Source organism: Acyrthosiphon pisum, chromosome A2, assembly GCF_005508785.2.
Source record: "Acyrthosiphon pisum isolate AL4f chromosome A2, pea_aphid_22Mar2018_4r6ur, whole genome shotgun sequence".
In the NCBI taxonomy this organism is placed as follows: Eukaryota; Metazoa; Arthropoda; class Insecta; order Hemiptera; family Aphididae; genus Acyrthosiphon; species Acyrthosiphon pisum.
This window is the reverse complement of record NC_042495.1, coordinates 45,900,371-45,912,101: the sequence shown is the minus strand read 5'-3', so window position 1 is coordinate 45,912,101 and position 11,731 is coordinate 45,900,371. Positions and strand designations below refer to the sequence as shown.

At 25.8% G+C, this 11,731-nt stretch overlaps 1 protein-coding gene across 3 annotated transcripts; it reads right to left on the bottom strand.

The window, feature by feature from the left end:
- Positions 1-2,195: 2,195 nt before the first annotated feature.
- Positions 2,196-7,093, bottom strand: LOC100162461. 3 transcript variants are annotated; one of them, XR_001680404.1, is made up of 8 exons: positions 6,896-7,093; positions 6,406-6,628; positions 6,253-6,317; positions 5,968-6,102; positions 5,374-5,550; positions 4,543-4,758; positions 4,358-4,473; positions 2,196-2,895 (listed from the first exon to the last, which is right to left on the bottom strand). XR_001680404.1 is itself a non-coding variant. In XM_001946894.5 (8 exons), the coding sequence occupies exons 2-8, from the start codon at positions 6,596-6,598 to the stop codon at positions 2,887-2,889; spliced, it is 849 nt and encodes a 282-aa protein (XP_001946929.2). In that variant the 5' UTR covers positions 6,599-6,628; positions 6,896-7,092; the 3' UTR covers positions 2,203-2,886. The 3 variants fall into 3 exon arrangements, 2 of the variants coding, with proteins under 2 accessions (XP_001946929.2, XP_016664398.1); XM_001946894.5 differs by having other exon boundaries at positions 2,203-2,895; positions 4,420-4,473; positions 6,896-7,092; XM_016808909.2 differs by lacking the exon at positions 6,896-7,093 and adding an exon at positions 6,726-6,844 and having other exon boundaries at positions 2,203-2,895; positions 4,420-4,473.
- Between the last annotated feature and the right edge of the window lie 4,638 nt (positions 7,094-11,731).

Here is an 11,731-nt window from a genome sequence, read left to right as displayed (position 1 = left end):
GTAATAGGTGACTTTACTCTAAGATTACTTAAACGCATAGGAAAAATGATTTTGCGTAAATGCGTTTTGTCTATGTTGCGCGTGGGCCAGAGAGAAAAAACGAATAGTACGCTGACATCCTCTTAAGTTGTAAATTATATATATATTATGCGAATTGCAATTATAAATGTTTTTAATAAAATTAATAATTTTAAACTACAAATTGACAATTGTTATGTTTTAATGTTATTTTTAACTTATAATATATAATATATATTTCATATTATGAAGATCATGTACTCATCTTTATGTATTATGACATTCAATTGCTATAGGTATAATATAAAAAAATATATTTGTTAAATTATTAATTTGAGATGAGTACCTATAGTTTAAATTAGTAAATAATAGTAGGTAAAGTAAAAGTAAAAGGGTATATAGCGTACATAATGATAAAAATTCAATACAATTTTTTTTTTATAATTTATAAATTAGAAACTAGAAGGACACATTCACTCTTTATGTGATTTACATACTAATTAAAAAAAAATAGATTAACTTTTTTAAACTGAGTTAAGTTAATATTTTTTTTTATATTAACTTTTAACTTATCGAGTTAAATTTATAATTTGTTAACTGTTAACTTTTAAGTTATCGATCTTGTGTTAATCGATCCTCTTAACTTAACCTGAGTTATTTATTTTCATTAACTTGCCCACCTTTGCCTAAACATACATATATACACACGCATATGCGACAGTAAACAGAATCTGCATTCTGTTCACTGTCGCATTATAAGATATTCGGATGGTGTAAACTGTAACTAGTAGGTATAATATAATATAAATATATATATTTTATTTACTTTTTTCAAGTACTTATCACCTATGTATCATATGTGGAAATTCTGATTCCAAATGTTTGACACCTGCAACGGCACAACGCAATGCACATAATATGATTGTTATTTTTTATTCATACAGCGTGCGCATTTTCACATCACAATAAAACGTATACCTACTGCAGGTATCTACGTGATAAACCAGTAAGATAAAAACTATAAATTTTATAGTTTTATCTTTCCGGTATAAATCATAAATGAGTGAAATACACGCGCACCTGCACAAAACCAAATAAAGCCGTAAAAACTTGCATTATGGTAATTTAAGGACCGAATAGTCGCAGGGCATCATAATATTATAATATACACGCAAATACGATACCTACAATGCAATACACCGAGATGTCATGATGAATGATAATACCTTAAATATTATTTATATGCTATATTAATTTTAAAAAATAGCGATTGTAAGTTAGGTAGGTAAACGTGGAAAACGCTAATCGAAAATTTCCAACAGCCAATCACATGTTACCATCTGTGGACTGTGACTTAGCAAGTACATATGTTTATAGTAGGTTAAGGTAAGAGAGGTTGTCACAGGCAGTGGCGTACCCAGGGGGGAGCTTAGAGGGCTTCAGCCCCCCCCCCCGCATTGGCCGTGTTATGGAATACATTTTATATTATAAAATACAAAGTACCGACCATTATATTCCTAAAAACAGTGTTGAATACAACGTTGAACGTATTATCTTAAGTAACAACGACCTATTATAAGCAATAATCGTATAACATATTTTTTATAATAAATCAGTCCCTACTTCCTACTAATTAAATATATCACTAATATATTATGTATGTGTTATAAAAAGTATATAATAATGAAATATTACAATTAACTGCTATAAGACTTTATTGAAAATTGTTTGTTAAGATGATGTTAAATTTTGATTTACTTTGTTTGCCCCCCCCATTCGAAAATCCTGGGTACGCCACTGGTCACAGGACTGGTAGTATTTTGTGTATCACTATACCAGTGTATACCGTGATTTAGAAATTACCGATATTAGCGAAAATACCTAATACATTTATAACTTACGATTTATAGAGATAGGTACCTAATCATAATAATTACAAACATAATTTTTAAAATAGATGTATAATTTTCATGGGTTGAAACACTTCTAAATTAATCGAAAATACCGATTATTGAGGTACGGTATTTTCGGTATTTAACAAGATATTGTACAACCAGTAATACCGTAGGTAGATACCGGAAGTAAACAAATACCGAATAATTTCAATTAACTACTCAACATTTTAAACACCACCAGCCCTAGGTTAATGGACCCAAGATGTAAAAATTCAACAAGACTTTTTTACATAATATTCAAATATATATTATTACATTATTCAATTTTTTTTTTTTTAATATAAAAAATATAAACTTAAAACTTAACTTAAACACATTAATATTTTAACTTTAAATAACCCTGAAAACTCAAAAATTACATCTTAAGTTTAAAAGTGAAGACTTAAATATTAAATACCAATATTAATAATAAAGTTTGGTGTATTTTAAATGTTGTAAAAAAATCTTAATATTGTAAACATATTATTAATACTAATTTTACTTCCATAATAAATAGAGCTTTAAACATATTACTACCATTTACAACTATTACCAAGTGCAAGCATTTAGAGTGGAATTTTCAAAAAAGTAAAATTACAAACAAGTTTTTCATTATAATTGTATTGAAAAGTCCACAAATTGTATCTAAATATTTCTATATTTTTATACTACAATTAGTATAATATAAAGGAATATGTAAGAAATTAAAAATTCAATATAATATATAATTTTATATTATTTTATAAGTATCAAATAATTTACCATATGAATCTTTCTTACTAAACATTAGATAACAAATAAAAATGTAGAAAATATAAAACTTCTCACTCAAAAATATGTGGATTTTCAAAATATTACTATACAAATTTAATTTAAATATTATTAACTATTGTTTATGATGACACATTGTGTTTCTCTGACATTCTCTGCTATCCTACGTAGACTAAAAAAAAAAATATTGATTAAAACTTGTACATGTAATGAAAAATCAAAAGGTATTAATAATATTATCAGACAAAACATTTTTTCCTAAAGTTACATCTTACTAATGATTTTTTTAAAAAGCAAACATATATAAAAATGTTATACGCGTAATTTTAACTTTAAAATATATATATTACACACAGTACATACTACAAACATGTATTATACTTAAAATGAAGTATTTATGTTCAATTTAAAATTACAAATCTTAATTGATAAGACTTCACTATTAATTTTTTTCAAAATTGTTTTTATTATCTTTCATTTAAAAAATGTACATAGTCATATTTATGAAATCAAATATTATGTGCTTTGAACACTTCACCACATAATTGTATGTATTAACACTACCGCCATATATGTTATATATGAATAAAAATTTTACAAAAGTTTCTTACAAACATAAAAAGTAAGTACATTTTGACATAAACTTTTTTGGATGATTCTGAATCACTTAACCACATCACTTCTTCAACTCATGTAGTTCAAAACTTTATTTCAAAGACTCTTTGACAAGAATTTATTAGTAACGTTCAAACACATGCAAAAAATGTCATGCAAACGTAAAACTATTAAAAGATATGATAAGATTTGGCAACCAAACTACACAGTTAATAATTCCTAATAAAATAATATATATTACGCAATTATCACCTAATACTAATTATGATACGTAATCGTACAACTATCAATTAAAATACATGTTGATGTAACTAAATTACTAAAGTGTTAATTTAAATGTTTTCAAATTTAGATATTTGTATTAGTCTTAACTATAACAACAAATTTGCCTGATCCCTCGATAGTTGTTATAACCAATTTCTATTGGATGTATTATCATTGTAGAATACTAGAATCTATAATCAATGGTATTATACATTTTATAACCATCCTTAAATGTTATTTTAATGAAATATAACTAGTTTGTACAATTATTTACAATATTTATAATTGTTTGATCTACATATTTATGAAATACTTCAATTCGAAAATATTTTTATGCTGAAATGGCAATTATGATTTGTCCTAAACATATAATATAGAAATATCAAATACCTACATAAACTGTTAAGCTAAAAAATACTTTTAAATTATATCATAGGTAGTCAATAAACACAATATAACTTGTTAAATTATTAATAATTTTATCCAATTGAATATTTGAGTTCTAGGGTGCAATGCATTAATTAGTAGTTATAAAAAAAAATATGCAGTCGTAGCTAAAAGTAGCTAAACAAAAATGTCACTACCTTTTAATTGTACAGTTTTGGATAGCCTAAATCATATTATATGAATATTGAATAGTAAAGTAAATTAATAGTAAAATAAACTAATAATGTTTGATCATACATAGGTACAAATATTAATTTCATAAAGATGTAAAAATATTTTTTATTACTTTTCAATATTTATCATATTACCTTGTTATTATTGTATTATTAGTAGGTATTACAAATTTAATAAATAATTTGTAGTATTATACCTGAGCTATAAGTGAATCTGCTAAAATTTGTAAATCTTGTTCAGCTTTCATAAGCTAAAAAACATAAAAATAATATCAACCAACAATGTTATTAATACTAAGTCTAAATAAATATATACTAACCTTATAGATATCTTCTATTTTTGATTCTAAATTATCAGAATGAATTAAATTTCGTTTATCTATTATTTCAAGAAACTCTTGTGTAGAAATTTTGATTGCGCCCTCATTACTTAATGGAGTTATGTTTTTATTATTTGAAATCTTAATACATTGATCAACTTCTTTTTTTATTGATGTCAAATCCATAAATTCTGAGCTTGTATCTGGTGGTTGTTCCTAGGAATAGTAGAATATATTGAATATGTATTGACACATTTGTATTATTTATAGTGGTGTATTGGTAAGTGTACGCGGGTATACATCAACAGATTTTCGAATTTCGGCATTTACCTAAATATGTAAAATATCATTGTACAGGTATAAGCTCCTAAAATAACTCGAAAACCAATGTTAACAATTTATTTTCCATATTATGCTAAAAGAATGTTGATTTCTTGTTTAGCTACAAAACTGAAAAAATACAACAAATGAAAAAAAGGGATTTTATTTATGTTATTATATTTTTTAAATATAAATTATACTTAGTACCTATGTACAGTTTTATTACACTCAAATTCAGTAAGTTGAATGGAACATTATTTACAATAATCTAATTTTATAGTAATATTAAAAGTTTTAAACATATAAGGGGTTAACCTAATTTTGTCGAGCGGAGTGAGAACAAATTTTTTAGGTTTAATATAAATATTTTATTAATGCATATACCCACAAATATATTTACCAATACGGCAATACACTACTGATTATTTATTAGTTATTACTTTATTAGCAATAAACTACATAAAATAATATATATTTTGATTATTTACATATTTCTGTTTTACAACTTACCTCACAATCTGAGGATGTTTTAAAATCAATATTTTCATTAGGTAATATTGGTTTATTTATGATCTTGATTAACTGGTCTGAAATGTCATCAATACTTTCACTGTTTTCGTTTAATTCTGTTTCAACTTTTAACTTTGATATAAGTTCTGGAGGAAGATAATTTTTCTTTTCAGCAGACTAAAAACATAAGAAGTAAAAAGGACGATTAAGATTTGTTGAACATTAAAATTCTATAATGTGATATTATAACATTTAAAATGAACAAGCTCAAAAAAAGGATAGTTTATAGTGAAATACAATAAAATATGTACCTACATAAAGCATTATCATTTAGTATTTATAATTTATATACATAAATAATGTACCTTAATATTTAATTTTGAATTAAATATATTATATTATTTCCTTTTAGTATTTTGGCTGGTCAAGCATTGTTTACTTCACAACCCACTAACTATTAGAATATAATATATTATAAAATCAATGGAATAATAAAGTAAATTATGTTGTACTACTCAATCAATTTTACATAATAGTCTACTCTATACTTCAAACAAATAACAATATTATTGACAGATTTATATAAACTCTTACTCGAAAATAATTACTCTTTTCGTAAATATCATTCATTAGTTCATCATAACTCGGAATTGCGACTGTTGTAGTTGGTATCAAAGATTCAATAATTTTTTTCCATGTAGCTGTATGTAACTTAATTGACATATTACCCTAAAAATATAAATGCATTATTGTTTAGTAAAAAATTGATATTAAAAAAATAATTAATTGATTAGTACACCCAATAAAAATGTCCCAAATTTCTAAAAACTTATTTTTTTTATTAAAAGAATTATTTATTTATTAAGTAGCTTTGTTTACCTTTAAAAAATTTTGTGCAGCTATTTTGTCCAACAAACCAAATGACACAAGTATATATTCTAAATCTAAAACAAATTATATATTATATTAGTAACAATAAGCATATATTCTAAAACTCATACATTATTCAATTAATATATAATTGTTAATTACCATATGTATTTGAGCATTCAGACTCAGGATCAGTATCCAACAACAATTTATATATCAAAACCTTTATCAATTCATCCCTGCTTGGCCCATTCTGGAATATCAATAATTGGAGATTTTCATCATCAATATCATCTAAATGCATTAAGTCAACCTTGGTGAAACGGTCACGTACCAATTCCAAAAAAGCCTTCATAATGTAAAATTATGATGTACAAGTGGTAAACTGTAAAATAGTAATAATTACATTCAAATATAACCCATAATTAATTAATTCAACACTATCCTATGTAGTGATAAATGATGAAACCAACAAACACCACCTTTTGTATTCTGTCTGATTAAAATAGCTCACATTATTTGGAAGAACAGACAAAGATTTAACTCGAATATTGGCTATGATGTTAGTAGATTTTTTTTAGATTAAAATGTTTAACAAAAGTATTATTGAATTTAAAATTTTAAAGTTTAGACCTTTGTGACTATTACTTACGCTTTACTTGTTCAGAAGATCATCACAAAATACAGAACAAAAGGTCTGAAATCAAAATTATGTTTGCACTTTTACTTGGATTAATAAGCTAAAAAGAACTATAAACTATAGTTTAAAGTTTAAATAATTAAGCTTATCTGGGTTAAATTTATAATTTTGTGGATTTCCAAAAAAAACGGTCATTACTCATTAAGTTATCAACGTGAAAATATTATCACTTATCAGCTATACAAATAAATACAAGATAATACATTTTCACCACTATCATGGAATACAAATATCGTATTCATTCGACTAATCACAAATGTAGTAACAAATCACATTATCACTGACCGCCAAATTTAAATATTTAAATATAAATTTTTATTTAATATTATATTATATTATTATATTAATCATTGATTGATTATTGATTAATTAATTTAAATGGCCAATGTTAATTATGCATTGTTAGTACATAAAATCAAAACTAAAAGCTAGAAATATTGTATAGTATAATATAGTGGTTAAGTGGTGTACTCACCACTCACGACGATTTCGACCTGTACATAAATATTATAATACATAATATAATATTGTAGTATATTCGTCGCATACTCCGGACTAATCACGCACTACGCAGATACATTTTTATCCAAATTATGCGAACTTAATCGAAGTCAAGTGTAATCCTGATTTACCTATGTGTTTTTAGCAATACTATTTGAATCGATTCTAATAATTTTGTCCACATATTGAAAGCTAATATTAGATTCTGAGCGGAGCGATAAATGTATTGACTTTAAAATGATGTATTTAATGTTTTAATTTTAGATTCTGAGCGGAGCGATGAATTTATTGATATTACAATGATGTGTGTTTTTTTCGTCTATCATATTATATTATTTATATTATTTATCATGTTTGTAATATAAGCCATAGCTATAAAAAATATACTGAAATATAATATGCAAAACAAAACAATAAGGGCCATATTCATAGTGGATGTTTAAAAATAAGTAATGCTTAAGCTAATTTTGATAGTTTAAAAAATAAAAAATTGTGATTATAACTAAAGAAATGCTTAAGGTAGGTCTCGTCCAACCTTAATTTAAGTATTACTTTTTCTTTTCTTAAGCCAAAGTTTCGTTTATGAATCTTATTTGGCTCATAAGTATAGCTTACTGCTTAAGCAATACTTATTCTTAAGCAACAACCATGGGCGTAACTAGGATCTAATAGTTACAGGGGCTAGAGTCCTACAAAACCAAAGTGTAAAATAAATGATGGGACTATAACTTTTTTATGCGATATGCCGATATCAATGTGATCATGAATATAAAATAATAATTACAATTTTTATTTGAACGGATTAATTGATCACTAAGTTATATATTATTATGAATTTGAATACTCATGAGAACAAACAGTACCTATTTTACAATTCAGAAAATCATAATTATTCATAATTGGGATATATGTATTATTCCACTTATAATGATTGTAAAGGGGGACGGAGTAGCCGAGCGGACTAAGGCCCCCCACCCGGGAATGGCAGATATCTACGGGTGCCCAATTAAAAAATCTACCACAACAAACACACACGTGTTCAAGACCTACAGACCTTCCAAACAGTTCCACTGGCTAATGACCTGTTTGTCGAAGCTTCAACTAAAAAAATCGATTTCATCTCCTCATTAAAAACAGATTATTATTATAGCTTAAACATTAATATATTATGTACGTAATTAAAAAGGTGGGTAAGTGAATGTCACTCTGCTGTACAGTAGGTTACAAGTGGGTCACTGTATAATGGATGGTATTAAATTTGAATTCAATGATATAATATCATTGTATAAGAAAAACGAGTCTGAGCGGAGACGGTATGTCAGTCTAGATATAAGACATAATATTATATAGTCTATGGTATTAAAAAAAAATTGACCTATAATAGGTACCTATAATAAATTCCAAATTAATCACATCACAGTATCTATTAGATTATTAAATCTAAGATTTGAAAATGTAATACAATATTCCTCATAAGTTTTTCTACCTTTTTCAAAAAAAAATGTCTACAACCAAGTCAAATTAATTTTTTATGATCGTTTGACATTTATATTTTTACAACATTTGATATTCACTCGAATTCTCATGTTACGATTTTCTTATTTTGTTGTAAAAAAGTGCAAAAAAATAAAATGAACGAATTAATGCGATAACTAATGACTAACGAAAAAAGAATTAAATACAATATAATATTGTTGGTCAAAATAAATTGATTGTAAAATTTTCATATGCCTAACAATCAACAGTAAAAAATGTGGGTCTCATTTGAAAAAAAAGAAATGTATATCGTTCAGGAAAACTTCTTAAATGGTATAGATATCTAGTGCCGTCTACCACGACTAGTCCCAATGGAGTTGAAGACCCTGACCGGACTCAATGTGGTGATGCTGATCATCTGCGTAAAACTGCAGGATACAGATGCTGCAATAACGAACCGGGTGGTAACCACGAAAAAGGTCAAAACTATTAGAGCCGGTCATTTTGGAAACGTACTAAAAAATTCTTCAGGCGATTATTGTGCTGCGCATAGTTCCGAGCAATTGCTGTTGCGCCTTTGTAGATGCTCCTATATAGTTATAAGTTAATATACCTACTGTATAGCCCGGTATAGGTACAATGTACAACAATAATTTTTTTAATTATTTTGATGCTCTGTCGAAAATGTATGATATATTGATACGTATAAAATGTAAAAAATGTATAAAATGTATAAAATGTATATAAAATGTTTGAAATAATTGTACAACATTTCGAAGTAAAATACTAAAATGAAATGTTGAAAATATAATAATTTGTATCACCTTCATATTATTAAATTATTTATGTTAGATGTTATATTATTATGTATAAGTAACACTTTAGATAAATATTCCTGTATATGTATAAAAATATTTGAAATAATTATAGGTACCTTCTGTAATTAATATTGTATTAATTTAGCACAAATATATATTTTCATTGAATTATTATTCAATTGGTTTCTTATTTTTTTTGTCCATTTTATACAGTTTATTTACAAAATAATTTTCAAATTTTCATGATTTAGATGAATTTCAACAACTTATGAAGAACTTTGTATTACAATTTTGAATTTTGATCTTATTTTATAACGTGAAAAGTTTTCATAGACATTTATAGAAAAAAAAAACTAAAAGTTGAAAATTGAGAATATCTAAAATAGGTATTTCAAAAAGAGACAAAATATATTGAACATTTTATCATGTATGGAAAGTGGCCATGTAAGTGTAGAGGAAATCATTATTTTATTAGTTTTTGAGTTACACCAATATAACTATGCTTTAACTATCGTACATTTTTCATATTCTATATCAATATATTTAAATTAGAATTATGAATATGTTCTATTTTTACACTTTTTGTTCATTAATTTCGACTACACCACTGGTTAAGGGGCATCAATACTCAATAGTATCAATAGTCTGAAAAAATACTATGAAAATTAATTTTTGTATTTCCTGTAATATGATTTATTGAGTGGTTTGATGGTGAAAACACCTATTAAAAAAATATTGTAGAAGATAAGTTAATGCAGCGCCTGTATAAAAGTAAATTTTCTATATTTTAATCGCTAAACTCAATAATTCAAATTCAAAAAAGGAAAATATCACAAGTTTTAGGGCTAAATATTGGATACTAAAAATAAAATATCGAAAATTGAAAATTGACTCATATACAGGCCTAGATAAATGTCTTCCCTTCAATATGTATATAATAACTAATAAGTGTTCATACTATAATTTCACTCAGTAATCTATATTATAAGTACCTAATACGAAACCAAGTTTCAGTGTTTCACTAAAATGCACATTTGTAATTAGTGTATAGAACTGTAAACTGTAAAGTGCTGCGTTTTTTTTTTGTAATGATCACCCACTGCGCACGCATTTACAAGCATGAACACACACCAAATTGCCTACATCGAACTCCTTTTAAATCGGTAGGTATTTGATTTCAATTAGATTCCAAAACCTATTATTCTGTACGAACATAAAATTATTGGTTCACTTGGTTTAATTAGTGATAAGCATTAAGGAGCCTCGCTACTGCCGTCAGTTTTAAATCAAAATACAGTAATTGAAAACTTGAAAATATGAGTTTTTTCAAATCATAATTCAAATTCATATTAAAAACGGAAAGTGTTTCGATCTAAAGAAATGTTTCTGCTGAATGAATTTAAATATTTTTTTAGAATCAAAATCAGACTACGTTAACTAACTTTAATTTTGTCAAAACATTAAGTAAGTTGTCGTAAAATTCGTATATTGAATTTTATATTGTTTTTGAGTTATTGACATGTGCATGCTCGTACGAGAGTGGTATCAGCATTACATTTAACTCACACTAATAATCATTTACAACTAACACATAGATCCAGGACGGATAAGACGAGGTTAAAAATTGCCTAAATGTTGCCCCTTAACTAATAGCCGTATAAAGCCCATAAATAATTAAAAAAGTATAATCATACTTTCATATTAAAATAGATACAAAAAGTAAAATTTGTCCACTGAAATATTATTTAGTATTTCAAAAAATAAATATATACCACATTACCACAAACTCTTAGCACCCGTATTTAAATATTCAAAATAATTATTGTCGAGCCTGCACTGATATTTTGTTACATATTGTGCACGATTTTGTGCATTTTACTACATGAGGTGTACAAAAATTTATTGATAGAAAACGAGTAATGACAATTTTGATCCCTTCCCCATCATCCTTTATTATCATAACAACCATAACATGTACAGTGTGTACATACAA